The 23,108-nt window shown below is 37.1% G+C and overlaps 2 protein-coding genes across 4 annotated transcripts in view; one reads left to right on the plus strand and one right to left on the minus strand.

Moving 5' to 3' along the window:
• Window positions 1-17,136, minus strand: part of NUP37 (nucleoporin 37) — a 52,143-nt gene extending 35,007 nt beyond the window's left edge. Inside the window, exons 1-5 of the mRNA XM_018048180.1 lie at window positions 17,045-17,136; window positions 15,613-15,825; window positions 5,227-5,351; window positions 2,491-2,563; window positions 124-218 (exon numbers count right to left, since the gene is read on the minus strand). Of these exons, the coding sequence (XP_017903669.1) occupies window positions 124-218; window positions 2,491-2,563; window positions 5,227-5,351; window positions 15,613-15,768 (449 nt within the window). The 5' untranslated portion in view covers window positions 15,769-15,825; window positions 17,045-17,136. The remainder of the gene's footprint in view (window positions 1-123; window positions 219-2,490; window positions 2,564-5,226; window positions 5,352-15,612; window positions 15,826-17,044) is intronic.
• Window positions 17,173-23,108, plus strand: part of PARPBP (PARP1 binding protein) — a 70,499-nt gene continuing 64,563 nt past the window's right edge. Inside the window, exons 1-2 of one of the 3 annotated variants that reach the window (XM_005680530.3) lie at window positions 17,173-17,270; window positions 20,675-20,830. In XM_005680530.3, the coding sequence (XP_005680587.1) occupies window positions 20,678-20,830 (153 nt within the window). In that variant the 5' untranslated portion in view covers window positions 17,173-17,270; window positions 20,675-20,677. The remainder of the gene's footprint in view (window positions 17,271-20,674; window positions 20,831-23,108) is intronic. The other 2 variants (XM_018048179.1, XM_018048178.1) reach the window with 2 other exon arrangements.

Genomic DNA, 23,108 nt, shown 5'->3' on the forward strand with positions numbered 1-23,108 from the left:
AAATAAAGTATGCTTCTTTTATAACATTTTGTGGAATATATGTAGAAATTTACATTTTCTAATGTAATTCTCATTAACATAAGATGAAAATTCAAAACTTTTGTTGTAACGTAAGCAACATACCTGCATGTATGATCATCACTCACACTTGCAATTTCTTGGCCTTCTCTGGGATCAAATACCAAACCATTAATGAAATCTGAATGGCCCTCTAAAACCTGACATCAGGGGAAAAGTTAGTAAGAACACAATAATCTACAATATTCCGACCTAATATTTTTACTTCACTGCATGCTTCTCTTTTCTATAAATATTTCCTAAGTAATCTGCAATTTTTAAAGCATGACTTATACACCCACTTTTTTGGAAGGTTTATTTTGGAAAGAAGCTGATCATTCAACACACTGTTACTAGCTTGATCTTTCTTTTCTAGTATGCATTTCTTGTAAAAACACACTTTGTTTTTATTTTTTTAACTGTACCTGTCCTCAAATCACCTCATTTCTCACTTATTACATAAAGCTTATACAAAAGTTAAAGCCAGGAGAACTTTCTAGGAACCCTGAAATAAAAGTCCCCTTTTGATTTTCTATCTCATACCTGCTGCTCTGTACACTGGCTGCTACCTAATAAACATATAGCAGGGACTTCACCTTCTACTGTTTTTATTTATTTGTTCAATGTGACTGCCAGCACTTTAGACAGCTAGAATTATAAGCCCATTGTAACAAGAACCCAGAAACCCTCTTTTGGCCACAGAAGGAGCAAACGGGAAGTTGTAAGTTAGAGGACTATGCATGCAGGTTAAGGTCCAATTAGTCTAAATCTTTAAAACTGAAATCCTGAACAGGCCTGTCAGATAGCAGATATTTAAATAATTTAATGGATATTGTTTTTGCTTCCTACTTACCTTCTAGACACTTGAATTTGATCTCAGTTCTAAGATTAACACAGTAATTCTATTTGGTACTACTTACTATTTGGAAATGAGGGAGGAAAAAAAAGGCTTTCATTCAAACATTCTGGTGTAAGTTTAACAAGTCCAGGTCCTTCTTCAGAGCTTATGTCACAGTTTTTATAAGCCACATCACATTAACTATTTAATGTCTTTTTTAACTGGCAATAATAGTTAATAACTATTGACTCTTGATGGGTCAAAATTCTATGTGTCACTGTACACTCAGATGTTCACTGATATGGCTTTAAATAAACTAATATATACAGTGCATTTATTATGGTAAAATTGCATATAGCCCATTGTATATAACTTAGAGCATAACTTTTACTGTTTTCTAAATGATTAGGTTTATAGTTTACCTTTGTTTTATAATATTATTCATAGGTTTTATTTACTAGAAAATCAGGAAGGCAATACTATTCTTATAAAAAAACATGATTCAATTTCAATCCAAACTGAGAGGTATTTAATGAATTTCTCCTTACTTTATTGAGAAATGTAACACTATGTAAGTTTAAGGTGTGTAACATGATGATTAGTACACAATGATACACATATACATTGTGAAATGATTACCATAACAGGGTTAGTTAAATGACTACCATGATAGGGTTAGTTAATACTTCTATCACCTCACAAAACTATCATTTTTGTTTTGTGGTGAGAATACTTAAAATCTAGTCTTTTAGCAACTAGCAAGATATAATACAGTATTGTTAACTATAATCATCATGACGTACAGGAGGCCCCCCCCACCGGCTGAACTTACTCCTCTTAAAACTGGAGGTCGGTACCCTTCCATCATCGTCTCCCCATTTCCTACACCCTCCAAGCCATTGACAACCACCATTCTATTTTCTGTTTCTATGAGTTCAGCTTTAAGACGAGCTCCTCACATAAGTGCAATCATATAGTATTTGTCTTTCTCTGTCTGACTTATCTTACAGGGTTATTTATCATACCAATAAAAAACTCACATACAGGGCTTACTATGTAAAAAGCACTGTTCTGAGTGTTTTACATGAATTAGCTCAGCCAATGCTCATAATCCCATGAAGCAGATGCTATGATCATCCCATATTACAGGTAAGGAAAGAGAACAAGAGATTGGGAATTTGACCAAACTCATACTGTAACTAAGGTGGCACAGCTGGGCTTCAAACCAGATGCTCTGGCTCCTGTGTCTGTGCCTTTAATCACTTTGCAGTCCTGCCTTGCACTGCGTTGTACTGAGCTTGTTCCCTTCAAGTTCACCTGTATGTGTGTTCTTGTCTATTATACCAAGTTTCTAATTCCCTCTCATTTCTGTGCTTACCTACTATTTTAATTTAATAAGTGATATTAGATTTATAATTCGCAGTCCTTACTATGATCCTAGTTCCTTACTATAGCCTAAAATAGAGTAAATGAGACTCTAAACTACATATTTCAAAGACAACCATAAAGTCATTTTAAATTGGGATAAATTCAATAAAAAAGCAAAAATAATAAATGTTTTGAAATAGATTTACAAATTAAACTTGTCAACATACCTTGTATTCATTTTTATCTTGAAGATCTGAAGTAAATAATCTAATTTTCATATCAGCAGCAGAAGTACAAAATCTGGAAGCAAGAAAACAAAAATAAGGCCATTTTTAGTCTAGGTAAGTGAAAGTTCTTCCCACCTTTACCCACCAAAGCCATCTTCATAACTCATAATCATGCTTTTGTTTGGGCAAAAGGGGAATGCTATTGCTCCGTTGTAAAATCTGTTATACAACTATGGGTGAAAGTAGGGGACACAAATTTTTATTGGAAAACATACAAATATTAGTATATTGGATTTGTCTCTTTAATTATAAAAGCATAGAATTTTATTATAAATCACCACACGAATTTAACACTTAACTTTTTCTTAAAGGTTTAAAATGATGGGTTTAAAAAAGTATCTTCTTTTAGCCAGGTCAATATAAGGTATAAAAATATAGTTATACATCTATCTTAGCCTTTGCCTCCTTCAGTTATCTATAAGCTTTCTTACTTTAAGATACATTAAATTCACTAAATTAGATGAAATATAATAATCTTTTTATACCTATAAATGCTGGTGTATTTATTACTAAAAGTTGGAGTATTATCATACTGACCCTATTATTTAAGGTTCTTGTTTAGATGTACATCAATGTATATTACAAAACAAACTAGTAATAACTATTTTTTAACTAGTTTGCCTTTAATCCTAAAATTCTTAGATTCTTAGCATGTCAGATTATGGCTGAGGAAGAAAGAACTTATATATCTGTATGTACACGTATGCGCTCAGTCTCTCAGTCGTGTCCGACTCTTTGCGACCCCATGGATTATAGCCTGCCAGGCAGCTCTGTCTATGGGATTTTTCAGGCAAGAACACTGGCTGCTGCTGCTAAGTCACTTCAGTTGTGTCCGATTCTATGCAACCCCATAGATGGCAGCCCACCAGGCTCCTCCGTCCCTGGGATTCTCCAGGCAAGAATACTGGAGTGGGTTGCCATTTCCTTCTCCAATGCATGCATGCATGCTAAGTCGCTTCAGTCATGTCCAACTCTATGTGACCCTATGGACAGCAGCCCACCAGGCTCCTCTGTCCACAGGATTCTCTAGGCAAGAATACTGGAGTGGGTTGCCATTTCCACCAGAGCAGTTGCCATTTCCTCCTCCAGGAGATCTTCCCCCTAGGTATCAAACCCATGTCTCCTGCATTGGAAGGTGGATTCTTTACCACTGAGCCAGGTGGGAACCCTTTGTATGCCTGAATTAAAAAATAGAGCTTATTCCCAATTGTCTTTAAGTAAATGAGTATCATATGGATCTAAATTTCTCAAGTTTTGACTGCATTAAAGCTAATATTTTTTTCTCACCTAAAACATTTAGTTTATTTAATTTAAATAAAGCTTAATTTAAAACAAGTCTCCTAATCTAGAGATCCAGATATGTTGATAAGTCTCTGGTACCATGCCTTTTCAATGATTTAATTAAGAGTCATTGGAAGAAATAGGTTAATTAGGCAAAACTAATTTCTGGTAACAGAAATTGATCAATAGTTGCTTAGACAGAGGATGGGGTACAGGGATTAACCACAAGGAGCACAAAAAATCTTTTGGGGGTCACAGAAATGCTATGTATTACTAGCATCTAGGTTATAAAAGTACATGCATTTGTCAACACTGATCAAACTGTTCCTTTAAGAGTTGAGTTCACTGTATATAAATTATCCCTTAATTTAAAAAAATTAGGTTAGCTCAGTAGGAGCTAAATTATGATTGTTAAATACTGTTTACTAAAAGAAGACATACATTTTAGAATTGACATTTATGGAAATAAGGTTAGTGCTTTGTAACAGACCTTAAATAACCTGACATATCATTGCCTTTGTGAAGAAGGCCTCAGCAAGTATGTTAATTTTTTTTCTCAAAAAGTAGTCATTCTTTTCAAATGTTTTCAACAAAACTGAAGCCCAAAGATTAGAACTACAGTTGGTGGCTCAGATGGTAAAGCATCTGCCTATAATGTAGGAGTGAAAGTGAAAGTGAAGTCACTCAGTCGTGTCTGACTCTTTGCGACCTTGTGGATTGTAGCCTACTAGGCTTCTCTATCCATGGGATTCTCCAGGCAAGAATACTGGAGTGGGTTACCATTTCCTTCTTCAGGGGATCTTCCTGACCCAGGGATCGAACCTGGGTCTCCCTCATTGTAGGCAGTCGCTTTAACCTCTGAGCCATCAGGGAAGCCTGGGTTCAATCCCGGGGTTGGGAAGATCTTCTGGAGAAGGAAATGGCAACCCACTCCAGGATTCTTGCCTGGAAAATCCTATGAATGGAGGAGCCTGGTAAGTTACAGTCCATGGAGTCGCAAAGAGTTGGGCATGACTGAGCGACTTCACTTTCCTTTCCTCACTTTATGTATGGGGCAGTAAGGTTGATTAATGACTCAACCAAATTTAGTTATTTTAACAAAGTTGCACTTTCAATAAGTGGTAAATTCAGTGAAGAATTTATGATTCATAGGAATCTCACATAAACAGCTTTGTAGTCAGGCTCAAACACATGCTTCAAGGCATCTCTGCTATATTTGCATATTAAGTCACAAATTTAAACAATAAGCCTATATTATGAAATAATAGCAAATATTAAAATACCTAATACCTGAAGTTGGGGAAATGGAGGAAAAATGTCCCCATGATCAGAGGCTTCAGATCACTTAACACAAAGGATATTAATAAATGCTGCATTTAATAACTTTCAACTTACTTGATTACTGGAGGCAATGAATCAAGTCTAGTCTCTGGGCTCCAAGCTATGCCATCAACTCTGACTCCATGGTGGAATGTTCGTAGTGTTTTATACTGAATTCCTTCAACATCTGCTTCTTCCTCCTAAGCATACACAGTAAATGTTTAAATAAGTCATGAGAACAAACAATATAAAACTGAGTATTTTATTATAAGGAAGAATTTATCAGGGGGCCATGAATATTCTTCTGGGAAGTTCAAAAAGCAGATCAGATATTAGGCTATAATCCATAGGGTTGCAAAGAGTGAGACACGGCTGAGCGACTTCACTTTCACTTTCTTTCAACCAGTTTACTGAACGACAACAAAAATATTCAAAGTTGTCTGTTACAAAATAACTCTCTAAGATAACTAAAAACAATATACTTGTTATACTTTATCTCGAGACATTTTCTTCCTAATAGTAAATATATTTCACATCAAACACAACGAAAATACAATGCTCTAAGAATCAGAATGTTCTAGTAAATGAAGTAACATGCATGGATTATCAAATAACAGTATCAAAAATATATACTGAACGCAGTTTTGATTATGTATAAGATATCTTGTACCTTATGATGCCTCAAAGTAATTATAAAGAATATCAGTGATTTACATGGAAATAGTTGGACATAACTCAGCAACTAACACTTTCACTTTCACACATGTGTGGGATTGAACAAACTGTTGTTCACCTATACCATTACTATGAGCAGTGGATGTGCAAATTAGTGATCAGTCTTTTAGATATTTGATTCTGGGTAAGATGTTTAATAAAGTCAGCTTATCTATTTAATTCAGTACTACTAAAATGATTTCAGTTTATTCTCATAGGAAGACAAGAATGAATTTTGAAAAGTCAAGTCATCTTTGCCTGGCAATATGGACAATAACCTGAAAAGCTTTCTGACTACAAAAATAATGCAAAAATCCAAATCCAGAGAAGCAACTTAGCACCGAAGCAGAAAGCTATCTTAAGGACATCTGCCCATATCCAATAATTAGTAATGTTTGTTGGTAGGAGACAGAAGACAAAACTTAGTGCCTACACAAAGAAGGATGCAGATCAGGGACCTTTGAATAGATCCAGGACCTTTAAAGTGGAAGTAGGGAAAACAAAAACCCCAAATCAAAAGTGCCATGCAAAATATATACCCTGGCTCAAGGCCAAGAAAAAGAAAAAAGTAACTTGTGAGAAATCTCAACCACTGGCTGGCCCTAACAGAAGTTTGGGGCTTGAATTCACATTAACTATGTGCCCCAGAAAATGAAAACTTATTTCAAAATGTCCATATGTTGTTAGTGGCCCTAAGTACTTGACGACTAAAGGCAAATTCGTTTTGGATTAACTTCCTCTACCCAGGTCTCAAAATTCTCACAGATATAGTTCAATCAGATACGATCTTACATGCATTCACTGCTACATATGAAAACAAAATACCACAAACACAAACAGAAGAATCAACCTGGAGACATTAAAAAATCAGATTAAAAAAATGTATTTTTGAGGATGTAGACAAGAGAATCAAAAAATCTGACTAAGCAACATGAGATTACCCAAAATGACCAGACAGGTATTAAAGAACTAAATGAAAAAGTATAGATGAAAATACTATCATAAGAAAAAAATAAACAAGGCTCAGAGAAGCTGGAAGACAGATTTGAAAAACTTATTCAGAATGTAGTTAAGACAAAAAGCCTGGCTTGGAGAATTTTGAGCATTACTTTACTAGCATGTGAGATGAGTGCAACTGTGCGGTAGTTTGAGCATTCTTTGACATTGCCTTTCTTTGGGATTGGAATGAAAACTGACCTTTTCTAGTCCTGTGGCCATTGCTGAGTTTTCCAAATTTGCTGGCATATTGAGTGCAGCACTTTCACAGCATCATCTTTCAGAAATGAAATAGCTCCACTGGAATTCCATTACCTTCACTAGCTTTGATTGTAGTGATGCTTTCTAAGGCCCACTTGACTTGGTTTTAGAAAAGGCAGAGGAACCAGAGATCAAATTGCCAACATCTGCTGGATCATGGAAAAAGCAAGAGAGTTCCAGAAAAACATCTACTTCTGCTTTATTGACTATGCCAAAGCCTTTGACTGTGTGGATCACAATAAACTGTGGAAAATTCTGAGAGATGGGAATACCAGACCACCTGACCTGCCTCTTGAGAAACCTATATGCAGGTCAGGAAGCAACAGAACTGGACATGGAACAACAGACTGGTTTCAAATAGGAAAAGGAGTACGTCAAGGCTGTATATTGTCACCCTGCTTATTTAACTTCTATGCAGAGTACATCATGAGAAATGCTGGGCTGGAAGAAGCACAAGCTGGAATCAAGATTGCCAGGAGAAATATCAATAGCCTCAGATATGCAGATGACACCACCCTTATGGCAGAAAGTGAAGAGGAACTAAAAAGCCTCTTGATGACAGTGAAATAGAGTGAAAAAGTTGGCTTAAAGCTCAACATTCAGAAAACGAAGATCATGGCATCTGGTCCCATCACTTCATGGCAAATAGATGGGGAAACAGTTGAAACAGTGTCAGACTTTATTTTTTGGGCTCCAAAATCACTGCAGATGGTGACTGTAGCCATGAAATTAAAAGACGTTTACTCCTTGGAAGGAAAGTTATGACCAACCTAGATAGCATATTCAAAAGCAGAGACATTACTTTGCCAACAAAGTTCCGTCTAGTCAAGTCTGTGGTTTTTCCAGTGGTCATGTATGGATGTGAGAGTTGGACTGTGAAGAAAGCTGAGCGCCGAAGAATTGATGCTTTTGAACTGTGGTGTTGGAGAAGACTCTTGAGAGTCCCTTGGACTGCAAGGAGATCCCATCAATCCATCCTAAAGGACACCAGCCCTGGGTGTTCTTTGGAAGGACTGATGTTGAAGCTGAAACTCCAATACTTTGGCCACCTGATGCAAAGAGCCGACTCATTTGAAAAGATCCTGATGCTGGGAAAGATTGAGGACAGGAGAAGGGGACGACAGAGGATGAGATGGCTGGATGGCATCACTGACTCGATGGACGTGAGTCTGAGTGAACTCCGGGAGTTGGTGATGGACAGGGAGGCCTGGCGTGCTGCAATTCATGGGGTCGCAAAGAGTAGGACATGAGTGAGTAAATGAACTGAACTGAACTGAAGACAAAAAGAGATGTTAAGAGGGATTCAGTGAGCAGTTCCACCATATAGCTAATTTGGGTTGTAGGAGAAAGCAGTCAAGAGAATGGGGGAAGAGGCAAGATTTGAAGAGATAACAGCAAAGGATTCTTCATACTTGATCACAAGCACCAATCTGTATATTCTGAAAGAACAATAAATCTCAGGCAGCTTAAAAAGAAATCTGCAGCTAGACACCATACAGTAAAACTCCAGAAAACACAAACTCTCACATATGTGTGTGCATATATGTGAGAAGAGGGGAATGAGGGAGAAGGAGCAAGAGTGAGATAAGAGTCTTAGCAATAGAAATCAGAAAGAAAAGATAGGTATCCTATAAAAGAGTAATAATTAGAACAACCATCAGCTTCATAGCAGAAACACATGCAGGAAGTCAGTGAAATATCTTCAAAATGATACGAAAAACTGTTGAACTATAGCCACAACAAACTAGTGTGTCAAGAATGAAGCTGTTTTAAAGGTATTTTCATAAAAACCAAAACCAACGATTGGCATCAATAAAGCAGGGGCTGGCAAACTATGACCAAGGAGCCAGATCTGGCCTATGGTCTGCTTTGGTATGGCTCACAAGCTGAGAATCATTTTTATATTTTTAAGGAGTTGTTAAAAAACAAATAATAACTTGCAACAGACACCTTAAATGGCTGGTAAAGCTTAAAATATTTACTATTCCACAGAAGAAGTTTAAGCTTTTTCTTATAATAAAGAATATCTTTCAGGGAAAAAAATGACCCCAGAAAGCAGACCTGAGATGTAAGGAACAGTGAATGAAAAATCAAAGGCAAACATGTGGATTAAACAAATACTAGACACATAAAACAATGCTGAATTTGTGGGTTGCAATGAAAAGAAAAACGATAGAGAACTAAAATATAATAATAATATAAGTCTGCAGTGGGTGATAACAGTTCAAGTGTCAAAGGTTCTTGCTCTATTCATGAAGTAAAGATATGAATTTTAGCTTTGTCTAATTAAGAATACATATTAAATACCTTTGGTAACCATTAAAAGAGAAATAACATGTAAACTTCCAAACTATCAAGGAGGAAAAAGATGAAAGGAGAAGGTAACAAAATACATGGAATATGCATACTACACTTTCAATAGCAAAATACTTCCTAATGAGGAATAGATTAATTGTGGTATTTTCATATTATAAAATATCATACTACAATGAAGATATATGAACTTTGACAAGGGAGAATCTAATAGTTAATTTGGTGGTGGTGGTGCTCAGTTGTGTCTGACTCTTCAGAACCCTATGGACTGTAGCCCACCAGGATCCTCTGTCCATGGAATTTTTCAGGCAAGAATATAAGTGGGTTGCCATTTCCTACTCCGCGGGATCTTCCCGTCCCAAGGATCGAGCCCATGTCTCTTGTGTCTCCTGCACTGGCAAGTGGATTCTTTACCACTGGGACACTTGGGAAGCCCTTTAATAACAAAGAGAAAAATACAGAATGATTTCACTGATACAAAGTTTAAAACATGAAAAACAATATATTGATTTGCAACACCAAGACATGGAAACTGAAGAAAAATGAAATTTCACACATGGTTACGTCCTGGGGCTGAGAAGAAAAGGGGGTAAGGAAAGAAAACCCAGGGGGCTTCAAAAGAGTTGCTGTTCCCTTTCTGAAGCTAGGTAGTAAGTATACAGGGATCTACTATTATTATTCTTTATACTTTTTATCAGTAATATATATTTTAAAACGCACTGTATAAGCTTAAAATATTGTCATTTAAAAAATAAATAATCTTCTTGTTATTTAAATCAAAACCCTACATGGATCTAGAGACTAAGGCAAAAATTTTCATGACAAAGTTGCCCAAGGGATCTTCTGTGTTAAGTGACTACAGTTATCCTTTATAAAAGTTTTTTAGATTATAAAATAGGATCTGGAGGAAAATTCAGGTGAAACTTGATATTTAATTGAATATATATGTCTACATGGATAGAAGTTATGTGAAGGATTGTTCTAAGAATTCCATTCATCCTGAATCTAAATCCAAAGATTTACAATGTGTACTTTAATTGAATCCTAGTGGATGTGTTGATTTTTCCAGGATAGCCTTTGGAATCCTAGCACAATCATTTCACAAACATTACACATACCTTTCTCTACATAATTCAGATACCCCTTGAAAATAACTTTACATTTCAGGTGAACTTAACAGAAAAAACATAAAAAGGGAAACAAATGTATTTATCAAGGAAAAAAAACCAGTCAAATTTTATTACTTCATAATTTGTCTGTATAATAACTGTATAATGAACAGTTAGATATGCCGAGGCAGCAATCACTAAGGAACTTAAAAATAAGGTTAGGAGCCTAATCACAACTGACTTTATAGACTGGATGATAACTATTTTTCCACATTGACAAACTAATCTTTAAAAATGAACTTTTTACCATCAAAACACACTATTTTTGCTAATGTAACAACAGTATTGACAATTAGGTCCTATAGTTTGTTATTAAAGTACATACGGAGTTATTGGGTGGTCATGGGGATAAAGACATCCCAGTGACTATATAGTCTGCATTTTATGTATCACCAGTGAAACCTTTTTTCCTGGCAGCAATGTCTACCACTGAGCCAACTAAAAGGCCAGGGTGTGTGAGTGTGGTATAGGCAGAGATGAATGCTATTTTGGGTTTAGCTTGAGGTGTAGGCAGTATTGTATGGGCAGGAAATTAAGATACTTTGGAAAACTTGCTATAACGCACATCATTTGAGGTTGGGGCAAAGCCAGGTTGATGAAAGGGCTATTCTAAGGGTTTGAAATTGGCTGTTCTTCCCACCACACCCATTTAAGGCCAAATACAGAATTTTAGTTGGATGAGACTGTAAAGTTTACCTAGTCTACTTCTTTCATCTAATGCTTAAATCTTAAATCTCTATTAGAACATTTGAAAAAAAGTTTACATAACCCTTCTCTGAACATTTCCAAGTGAGAGAGAACTAGCTACTTTGGTGGCAAATTTATTCAGTTTGGGGGTAGTTCTAACTATTACAACAGTTCTCTTTAACATTAAACCAAAATCTGTTTCCATGTAAATTCTATTCATTGCTCCAAATTCTGCTCTCTGGAACCATCACTGAGGTAGTTTAACTCAGTGACAACACATGTCTGGTCATTAACTGATCTCCACTAGGTGAACACACTCAAAGAGGCAGTTTCAGCCTTAGTCCTAAAGCACCGTAAGTAACAACTCCACTCAAACAGAATTGATGACATAAAGTTACCATTCTGAGTCTAATCCCTCTTTCACATGACGGTTTTAAACTTTTTAATGCCACTTTGAAATCTGTCTTCAAATACATTATCTCCTTTGAATCATAATACACTGCTAAGAACTGAAGTAAACACTAGATATTACTGTCAATTTACAGCACAGGATATAGAGCTGTGGTGCCAAATCTGGTGGCCATTAGCCCCATGGGGCTATTTAGCACTGGAAAAACATGGCTGGTCCAAGATGCACACTTTATAAAGTGCAAAATCCACACCAGATTTCACAGACTTAGTATAAAAGGAATATGCAAGGATCTCATTAATAATTTTTATGTTCGTTACACACATAAAATATATTGGATATGCTGGGTAAAAATACATTATTAAAATTCATTTCACCTGCTTTTTACTTTTCATAATGTGGTTACTACGACATTGAAATTTATATTTGTGGCTTACATTCTATTTCTATTGGACAGCACTGAATTAAGTTCCTTTGGCAGCTTAATCCAATTTTGGATTGGATCTATTAAAACAATATTCGGATTCTGAGCAGAGTTTCTGGCACATAACAGGTGCTCAATAAAAATTTGCTAAATTAAGTCTGTCACCCAAAGCATTAGGTAGCCTTTTCAACTTCATGTTCTATATAAATTCAATGTGCTTGTCCTATTGTCCTAGTCTTCTCATCCAAGTCCCAGCAGAGGTTGCAATTTATTTAAAAAAAAATTTTTATTAGAGTATAGTTGATTTACAACAGATTTACAATGTTGTATTAGTTTCAGGTGTATGCAATTTATTATTGACCACCCTTTAAACAGAATTAGAAACCTTCATGCTCCCTCTCTTTACTTTTTTAGTGTTATCTTATTGCATTGCATTACATTTAAACATCTCCTTGAGGGCAGGGTCCTTGCTTTTTTAAAATATGTATTGTTAGTTCCCAGCACCTGATCTGCAATTAATGAGTATTTGACAAAGATATGACACCAACCAATAGTACTGTCACTTGGCTCAAATTTCCAACATAGTCAAAACAATATCATGAAATTCTGAAAAATGCTTTGTTGAAATTCAAATTTACTGTATCAGCAGTGTTTTCCTAATAGTCTTAGAGTGAGGATTGCCTTTCTGACAGAAATGTGAACTCTTTCAATTCAGTTTTTCCTAGTTTTTTCCTCAAGATAAGAAACTGAGTGCTACAGAACTTGAAAGTTCTAACATGAGAGAGTAGGAACAATGTTCAACAGTGCTTAATTCAATAAGAAAATAATTTCAGAAGCAGCAATCTGAATCTCTGCTGGCAAATTACTGGAACTCATTCTCTAGAACTGTTTGAACTATGGCTTCAACCTCTCTGAACAGCAGCACAGGAGGAAAAGAACAGGGACTTAAAAATCTGGTATAGAGTTTGTTTTTTCAGTTATTAGTCAGATAAATCCTTGCATTCCTTTAAAGTAGAATGGAAACTCCATGAGGACAGAGACAGTTGTTTAACTGTATCCCCAATACCTGGCACAGAAGATAATTTGTGTTCACTGCTTGATAAATTAATAGAAATCTAATACTTTCCTTAGATTATTTGGGGTTAAGACCCACATTGCCAGCCTCACAGTCTAAGGGTCCACAGGGATAATGCCTATGACCGCAAACAGTAACAGAGCAATACAAATGTTTTTGCTCTTTTTTTTTTCCTTCTCATTTTGTCACTTTCCACCTTTTGCTCCCTTTTTCTCTCTGCTACCCATCACTTCTTTGCCTTCTTTTTCCTCTCTTTCTTGACTTTCTCCCTCAGAATTTCTTAGGTGAACATAAAGCAAAGCTTATTTTTTCAGTACTTTTGAATACAATTAGCTATTAATTTCAAAAGCACTGAAACAAAATTCAATTTCATCTGTAGGGGGCTGCTTTTTTCTTTTGCAGATTAGTAGTGTGCTTTAGGAAACTAGTTTCCCTTCGGTTTTTTTCAAGAGTGTGTTGTATTATTTCTCCAAACTGTGTGACTTTTTATGATCCTAACCTGATGAGATCTTAACCTGGTCCAGCTGAGATCAGGCTGAAGGTCATATTCAGCATAAAAGCTAGAAACTCCTACCCCAACCCTAAGAGGCAATGTGGGATAATGTAAGAACCCCTGTGTTCTACTCAGACACCAACCAATGGAAGCTTTTAATTCATACTTTCTCTTTAGGATAAACATACATGCAGTCTAGTTGTGTATAACCTAATACATTTATGCCACTGTAAAATGTCAAATTGCATTTATGATGTTTAAATACTGTAAGATACTGAACTGCCTCCTCAGTAAAAGAGGAAATAATGTTTACAATGTTTATAATATCACTTTGGTGATAAAGTTATTTAAAATCTTTGAAAATTTGTCACTGCCAAATTACCTCACTGATTAACCTTAATCTACGAAACAGTGTTACATAGATAACATTCTGATAAACAAAGGATTAACCAGAGATTCCTGAGGGTTGACCTCTTATTGTTCAAATTCTGACACATAGAACTAGCTTTCCTGTGAGAAAATGTGATGTGTGCCACACCATTAAATATGGGGCTGTGCTTGAGTGTGCCTGACCAAATCGATGAGTCATATGTATTAAATGTTTCAGACACTATATAGGAACTCTACACGCTAACTTATGACATTCAGTACAGTTAAGTACAGTTCACTCTTGAAAACCATGATTTTGAACTGTGTTGACTTATATACAGATTTTTTTTCAAAACATATCTACTAGAGGACTATATGATTTGCTGTTGATTGAATCCATGGATGAGGAATCAGGGAACTATAGCTACACCTGGATGTTGACTGCATCCATTGTCCCTTACCTCTATAATGTCCAAGAGTCAAGTGTGTAATTGTTCTCATTTTTATAGCAGAGAGGTTAAGTACCTGCTCAAGGTCACCTAGCTATTAAGAGGCAAAGCTGGGCAGGAACAAAACCCCAGGCATTTTGGCTCCAGAGTTCACGGTCTTAATGACTATGCTGAATTGCCTGTTCAATTCATAGAGCTCATACTCTGTATACTCTAGATATATAAAAAGCATGAAAGCGACTAGGAAAGCTGATATCATATAAAATCTCCTGGAAGATCATTTTTAAGCTCTCAGTACTACTAGCTTGTTTTTTTTTTCCTATGTCAAAGTGGAATACAGAAAAGCTGGATTTAGTAATTAACCAGATCTAATTGGTATTTTTCCTGCACATAACAAGGTATAGTTAATCATAACCTTCAATTACTAGAATATTCCATTTCTAATCATAAAGCATATATAGGCCTTATATATGTATATATGTATATAGCCTTGCCCCTGAATAATGGGGTTTAGGGCAATGACTCCACACAGTTGAAAATCCTGGTTTAACTTGCAGTAAGTCTCCCTGGTGGCTCAGATAGTAAAAAATCTGCCGACAATGCGAGAGATCCAGTTCAATCCCTGGGTCAGGAAGATCCTCTAGAGAAGGGAATGGCAACCTACTCCAGTATCCTTGCCTGGAGAATTCCATGGACAGAGGAAGAGCTTGGCAGGCTATAGTCCATGGTGTTGCAAAGAGTCTGACAGCACTAAAAGACTAATACTCTCATTTTTCTCCCTGTGGGCAATTCCTCGGCATCTGCAGATTCAACTAACTGTAGATTCTACAGTATCCTAGTATTTACTACTGAAAAAAAAAAAATCCATGTATAAGTGAGCTATGCAGTTCAAATCTGTGTTGTTTAAGGGTCAACTGTATTCTTCCTTTTCAATACTTATTCAATGTTTGCACAAATATTAGGCATATATTACTAGGAATGTCTTTCTCAGTAGTTCTTCATCTCATGCTTTCAAAGTTTAGTGAAAATTACCAAAGTTTGTGTAAGTTTTCTTTTCAGTGAAACATCTTCACTGTCACTCAGTGCAGTTTTGTACACTAACCTGAAATGTACAGGTGCCAATGAACACAAAATTATTGCCACCATATGCAATTAGGTTTCCTGAATCCCCACTCTCAAAGGGATTGAATTCTACCACGTGCACATAATCTTCACAATCCACAGTGTAGGCAGCATTTCTTGTGGCATCTTGCTTCATCTTGTACGGCAAAACTTGTGCAGCAGCAAAAACAGCCTACTGGACAAGGTCACAGAACTGTGGATTACAGCACAGAAACAGAAACCATCAAAGTGTTAGGATGTGATGACAGGCAGCTCAAAAAAAAAATTATTCAACTACTTTGTGAATGGTACTTGCAGAGAAAGTCACTACAAAATTCTGTCTAGATTATTTAAAGGACAGGGAGTACTTAAAGATGGAATTACACTACTAGGAAATATACTCATAAAAAATTAATGATCATTAACATTATGGAGCTCTACCTGCAAGCGCCACCATTAAGTATTTTACTAACATTACCATGCCTAATATTTGCACAAACCTAAGAGGGAGGTACTATGGTCCCCTTTTTACAGATGAAGAAATCGAGACTTCAGATGGTTAACTTGCTTACCAATCTCATAAGAGGAGCCAGAATGTGAGACTTTCTAAGTGTCAGACACCAGTACAAGAGAGAAACACAAAAGCCTGTTTCGAAAACGCTCACAATCCAGGGTTATTTATGATTCAGTGTGAACAATACTATAAAATAAGCAGATACAAAATATACAATCTGGAGGAAGGAATGCCAAAATGGGATACAAAATAGTATTCATAAAACCAGGCGCCAAACTTCAGCTAACGTTTCATGGCCTGGTGTGCATTCTGAAAGTAGCATTCCCAGATGAGACTTACAGATTCTGAAGAGGTCACTTTTTCGTTTGTTTTTGTTTTTAATAGGACGGTAGGAGTTGTCCTGAAAAACAGCCGGGCTTGATAGCAAACACATCAAGTATCTTGTGAGTATCTACTAAGAAATCATATGAGTTCCACCTCGGGAAGTCTATAACCTAGTAACATTAAGAGTGGGCATCTGGGACTAAACAGTTGTAAAAAGTGACCAACAGGTAAGGCAGCAGTGAGGGAAGTGCAAAGGATTCCAGATTAGGAAACTCGGTTTCTAACTGTTCATTAAAGCAGTGTCCAGTCTAATTACAGTCTCAGGGTCTCACTGTACAAAGCGGGCTGGACTTGCCCCTCTAAAATTGCGAAAACAGGGGAGAGAGGGAACAAGAAAAGTCCCCGCATAGCCCTGACACCTCTTCCAAAGCCACGCAAATACCGCGATACCCCGCCACTACCTCCCGGAGCCCGAGGTCGAAAGGAAGAGGGGTGGGGAACGGCCCGAGGAGAGGAGGAACTCCCAGGGATAGATTGGAGGCGCGTGGCGACCGGCAGCCGAGCCATGCCCCTTGGCCCGACGCGCGATACGCACCGGAGGGCGCCTGGAAGCGGACAGAGCCCAGCTGCTGTTCACCTTGGGCTGCTGCGGCGCGCGCCGGCTCTGCTTCCGGGTCAGAGGGCGGGAGCTGCGATTGGCTGGCGGGCCCTCCCGCGAGATTTAAAATGTAAACCTGCGATCTCTCGAACATTCATCCTTGTGCAGCCGGCTGGAGTTTTCTTCAGGGGAGTCTGCACCTCTTGGGTTCTCCCCGAGCCAGGTGAGTGTTACCTTTTTCTCTCCCGTCTTCAGGCTTTAAGCTGCGACTTGTGAGGGTGTTTCCGTAACAGTAGAGCGCCATGTGGTTGCCTAGAGTAATATTTGTGGCGTGTTTTTGTTTTGGTCTGGGGATATTGAATAGAGTTCTTATGTTCCATTGATGGAGCTGGAAGGTGCTGAGGGATCATCTGCTGACTGGAAGAATAAGGTCCACAGAGCCCTACTTAGATGAGTTAATTGGCAGGAAACCAGGCTTAGGTAGACTCCACTTTCGCCCTCTCCCTTTTACTTCCGTCCAAGGGACTGGTAGGACCTGCATACCATGAACAGCAACGGTGCCTTTTTTTTATTGAGCACCTCCATTTACTGTCTCACTAACGTGTCCTAATTTTATGAACTAGGAGGTAATCATTTCCGTTTTACAGATGAAGAAATTTATGCTCATCAGAGGTTTTAAATACTGAAGGACATACAGCCAGTAAATGAGGACTCTAGTATGTCTCTTATCCATCTCATACTGGCTCCCCAGTGACATTTTCCTGCCTTACAATTTTTGCTGCAGTGCAGCTTGGAATCCAAATGCTAAAAACAAGTGTTTAATATCGCTGCTATCTTCTACTACTCTTTGTATGTTGCAGCCTGACTTTCAGAATACTTGTATAATCATTGTCTCCTTGATTTCTGAAAGTATTCTGCCTCTTCCTAGGCAGTCAGGGCTTATTCCTGGGGCTCTCGCAGCCAGCTAGCTACTGAAAGAGTCAAGGCTAGAGGCTTGGCGAACTCGTGGTACTGCCTGTTTTTGTGCAGCCAGTTCGTGAGCTAAGAATGGATTTTACATGTTTGGTTGGTTGAAAAAAAAAAGTCCAGCAGAATAATATTTTATAATATGTGAAAATTTTATGATCTTTAAATTTCTGTAAAATTTTGCTAAAGCCGAGCTGTGCTCATTTGTTTATGTGTTGTCTGTGGCTAGTTTCACCCACCAAGATGAAGTTTGAATAGTTGTAAGAGACCCTATGTCCTGCATGCCTCAGTGTTTACTGTTGGAACCTTTCCGAAAGTGTTCTAACTCCTGAATGAGATGGGCTTTTATATGTGCCAGGCGTTATTCTAAAAACTTATCTTGTACTTATGTCATTTACTTTTCACAAAACCCTCTGAGATAGTACTATTATTATTTTTGTTTTCAGTACAAGGAAGCTGAGGCAGAGAGAGGTGACATAACTTGGAATTCTCACAGTTTGTAAGCGGTGGAGCCAGAATTCAGAACAGTCTAATTCCAGATTAGTTTTCATTCTTAGCAATCCGAATTCATAGTATGTTTAAATAATACCAGTAAATAATTTACTACTAAATATTGATTCTAGACAAACTGATCATGTTACTGAAACTTTATTTCTTTACTTTATATTTTTTTCTTATAAGAGATTAAGGTGATATTTTGAAGACAATTTTACTGTTTACTTGGATTTGTATTTTTGTAGATACTTTGTAGTCTTCTACCTGTATCTTTAAATTGCATCCCTGATTATGTCTGCAAATTATTGTTTTGTAAATGGCACATACCCATTTTTTTTTTTAAATCATTCAAACCCAAGATACCTAGTAAACATCCTGGATTCTGTTTATGTCATATAAAAAAAGAAGAAAAAGATAACAGAGGAGTAAATTGATTGAATGTGAATAGTAAAATACCCCAAATTAAATAATGGCATGTGACTATGTTGGAGACTAGGGTACTTAAAAGAAAGTATGGAAAAAATGTTGTAGTGATATAAAAGCGCACCACTTTTGGAGTTAGGCATCTTGAATTTAGGTTTGTTTGGCCATTTGCTAGCTCAGCAGCATAGGGTATCACTTTCTTTAGGTGTGAAATGAGGATAATAACAGACCTTCCTCAGAACTCTTGTGAAGATTAAATGAGGTAATAAATATTAAGCTTTTGAAAAGTACCTGGCACCAAGAAACCTTCTAAGTATTAGCTATTATTGTTTTGATTGTCTATTGCTGTGTAACAAACTTTACTCTGAAGTTTTAAGTGGCGTTAAACAACAGCCATTTAAAATGTTTATGATCCTGAGGATCAACGATTTGGGCTGTACTCAGCTATGTGGTTCTGCTGGTCTTGTCTAGGATTACTTAGGGTGCTGTATGTCATCTCACAGGTTGATTGGGTCTAGATAATCTGTGATAGCCTCACTCACATGTCTGTTCATGGTATTGGTTATCAGCTGGAGTGCCTATCAGCTGGTTTTCCGCCACACAGCCTTTCCAGCAGGCTAATTTGCAGTTCTTCATATGGCATCCTGAGAATAGCGAGAGAGTAAGAGCTAAATCTGTAGACTTATGTCAGGAGGCCCCCAAGATTACCCCAGGTTAGATAATTTGCTAAGAGGACTCATAGGACTCAGCATATAGTTGTACTCATGCAATAATATGTTACAGCAAAAAGATGCCAAGCAAAATCAGCAAAGGGAGAAGGTACATGGGGGTGAACTCCAGGAGAAATCAAGCACAAACTTCCCAAAGTCTTCTCTTAGGGGAGTCACACAGGATATAGTTACTTCTCCCAGCAACAAGTTATGACAGCACATGAAATGTTGTCTGTCGGGGTAGCTCTTTAGAGATTCAGTGCCCAGGCTTTTTACTGGGGTTTGAACATGTAGATATCTTCTATGTTCCCAAATTCTAGACTAAAAAGAAAAGCCTAGCAGCATAAGCTATATTGTTTGTACAAATAGTTTAAGTGCAGTGAACCATTCTTACTGAAAATCTTCCTGAAATCTGAAGTTTCCAGATGCCAACCAATGGCCAACCCTGTAAACATGCTTTTTGAAAGATAGTAGTCGGGTCTGCCATATTAACTCTTTCTGTATGGGCCTTTGGGAACTAGGTCTAGGCTTGGAACTCCTGTGATGTCATTCTTGTCACATTCTATTGATCAAATCAAGTTACAAGGCTAACCCAGATTCAAAGGGGTGGAAAATAGACCACCTCTTTTGGGATAATACAGGGATGAGAGGAAATCGACTTTCTTTGTTTTGTCTTCTGCCATAGATGTTACCATCTATTTCAAAATAAATATTTTTAAAAATACAGCTCGCTATGTTTGTGTCTATAATCATGTTTTCAGAATTTGCCTTTATCTGTTTCGTATTAATTTTCAGATCGATGGTTGGATTTCATTATTTTATAAGATTTACAAGAAAACTAACGGAGAGGGGAATATGATTGGGTGGAAACTGTATTACTCTGTTTTTCTAAATTTAATTAAAAACAATCATAGTAAATATGAAATGACCTCTTGTTCACTATTTTTCTCTTACTCTGCTTCCTTACACATGTTAAATATTAATTCCCAATTAAAATGTGGCTTTTTAACATTGCATTCTGCCCTACATTAAGAGAATGGCTGGGCTTAATCAGAAGTCTATCTTGGATATGATTAAAGAGTTCAGAAGGAACTGGCACACTCTTTGTAACTCTGAGAGAACTACTGTGTGTGGTGCAGACTCCATGCTCTTGGCATTGCAGCTTTCCATGGCAGAGAACAACAAACAGGTTAGTAGACTGTATTTAGGTTAACTTTTTTTTAAAAGTGAATTCTGGTTGGTGCCCATTTGAATACGCTTAATTGCATTAATTTCTGGGCAATATGTGCCCTTCTATGATAATGTCATTAAACTATATTCACAAATGCCTCTGCATGTCTGTGTCAAAATATTGCAATTGGATTTGAAATGATTGGTTAATTTGTCAAAAGTGAAGCTTTTATATGTATAATTTAATGTGTAACATGCACATTTGATGTTTAATTTATAATTTTAAGGTAAACGTACAACTATTATTATTATGGTTAAAAATTATTTTTATAAGACTTCTGCAAAAAGTTCTAGAAGCCACACAGAAATACTGTTTATTTAAATGTAATCAAGTATTGTATGACTAATTTCAGACTCTGTGGTACAGATTAATTATTCCTAAGCCAGGCTGTGAAGCAGAATCACTTGGGAGGGCTTTTAAAAAGTACTGGCTCCTGTGCCCTAATCTTGGACACTGATTTTCCTTATCTTCACTGAGACTCTGGAAATTATCTTATTTTTTAAGCAAACTTAATCTTTATAACCTGAAGTGATTTTTGCACAGTTGGCTTGGGATAAGAGTGTTTGGAATGAGTTCTACTTAAGGGTTGAGAGATGTTCAGATGAAAGAAGGGTGAACCTAGGCTGGAGTGGTAAGGAAAGTCTTCTTGGACTTTACATAATATACTTAAAAGAAGGAAGTCTTCGGATGGGAAGAATTTGAAGTGGTGAAGGACGAGATAATCAGTTCAGAGGAAGCAATCCAGGGTGATTAAAATCATGATGGTTTGAAAATGGTCAGGAGACTTGACATTATCTTGACTAGAGAAGAAAATTTTTGAAGGGTAAAATGTTTTCAATGAGTCTGTTGGGCTAGATAGTGAAATGACATTCTGATGAATTATTTTAATTCTATATGTCAGTAGTTCCCAGACTTTTAAATTTCATATACTAGTGAAATTTCCCTCTCAAATTAGACATTGACAGATTTGAACCTTTCTCATGTTAGCACATAAAGCCATTGAGAAAAAATAGTGACTAGAACCATCATTTTGAAAGAAAAAGAATTACGCCTAAAAATCAGGAATTTTAAATGGTGCTTAAGTACACCTTTAAAAGGATACCTTTTGAGGTATCTTTTTCCTAAACTGTCTATTCGTATCCTATGCTTATTTTGTTGTTGAATCGCTAAGTTGTGTCCATCTCTTTGGGACCCTGTGCCAGGCTTCCTTGCTTACTTTACTGTTGACTTATTTTTGCCTCTTTCTTACTCTTTGAAAGAGTTCTGCATGTATTTTAGATGCCCTCTTGTACACTTCGTCAGTATCTTTCAGTGTGCTCCATTTACCCGTGTTCACTGGATATACTTCCCTTATACTTCAGTTCAGTTCAGTTGCTCAGTCATGTCCGACTCTTTGGGACCCATGGACTGCAGCACGCCAGGCCTCCCTGTCCATCACCAAATCCTGGAGTTTACTCAAACCCATGTCCATTGAGTCGGTGATGCCATCCAACCATTTCATCTTCTGTCGTCCCCTTTGCCTCCTGCCTTTAATCTTTCCCAGCATCAGGGTCTTTTGAAATGAGTCAATTCTTTGAATCAGGTGGCCAAAGTATTGCAGTTTTAGCTTCAACATCAGTCCGTCCAATGAATATTCAGGACTGATTTCCTTTAGGATAGACTGGTTGGATATCCTTGCAATCCAAGGGACTCTTAAGAGTCTTCTCCAAAACCATAGTTCAAAAGCATAAATTCTTTGGTGCTCAGCTTTCTTTACAGTCCAACTCTCAAATCCGTACATGACTACTGGAAAAACCATAGCCTTGACTAGATGGACCTTTGTTGGCAAAGTAATGTCTCTGCTTTTTGATATGCCATCTAGATTGGTCATAACTTTTCTTCCAAGGAGAAAGTGTCTTTTTATTTCATGGATGCAGTCACCATCTGCAGTGATTTTGTAGTCCAAAAATATAAAGTCTGTCACTGTTTCCACTGTTTCCCCTTCTATTTGCCATGAAGTGATGGGCCCAGATGCCATGATCTTCGTTTTCTGAATGTTGAGCTTTAAGCCAACTTTTTCACTCTCTTTCACTTTCATCAGGAGGCTCTTTAGTTCTTCGCTTTCTGCCATAAGGGTGGTGCCATCTCTCTGTATATCTGAGGTTATTGATGTTTCTCCCGGCAATCTTGATTCCAGCTTGTGTTTCATCCAACCCAGCATTTCTCATAATGTACTCTTGTCAGACCTCTCTACTGA

This window comes from Capra hircus, chromosome 5 (genome assembly GCF_001704415.2).
Source record: "Capra hircus breed San Clemente chromosome 5, ASM170441v1, whole genome shotgun sequence".
NCBI classification, from domain to species: domain Eukaryota; kingdom Metazoa; phylum Chordata; class Mammalia; order Artiodactyla; family Bovidae; genus Capra; species Capra hircus.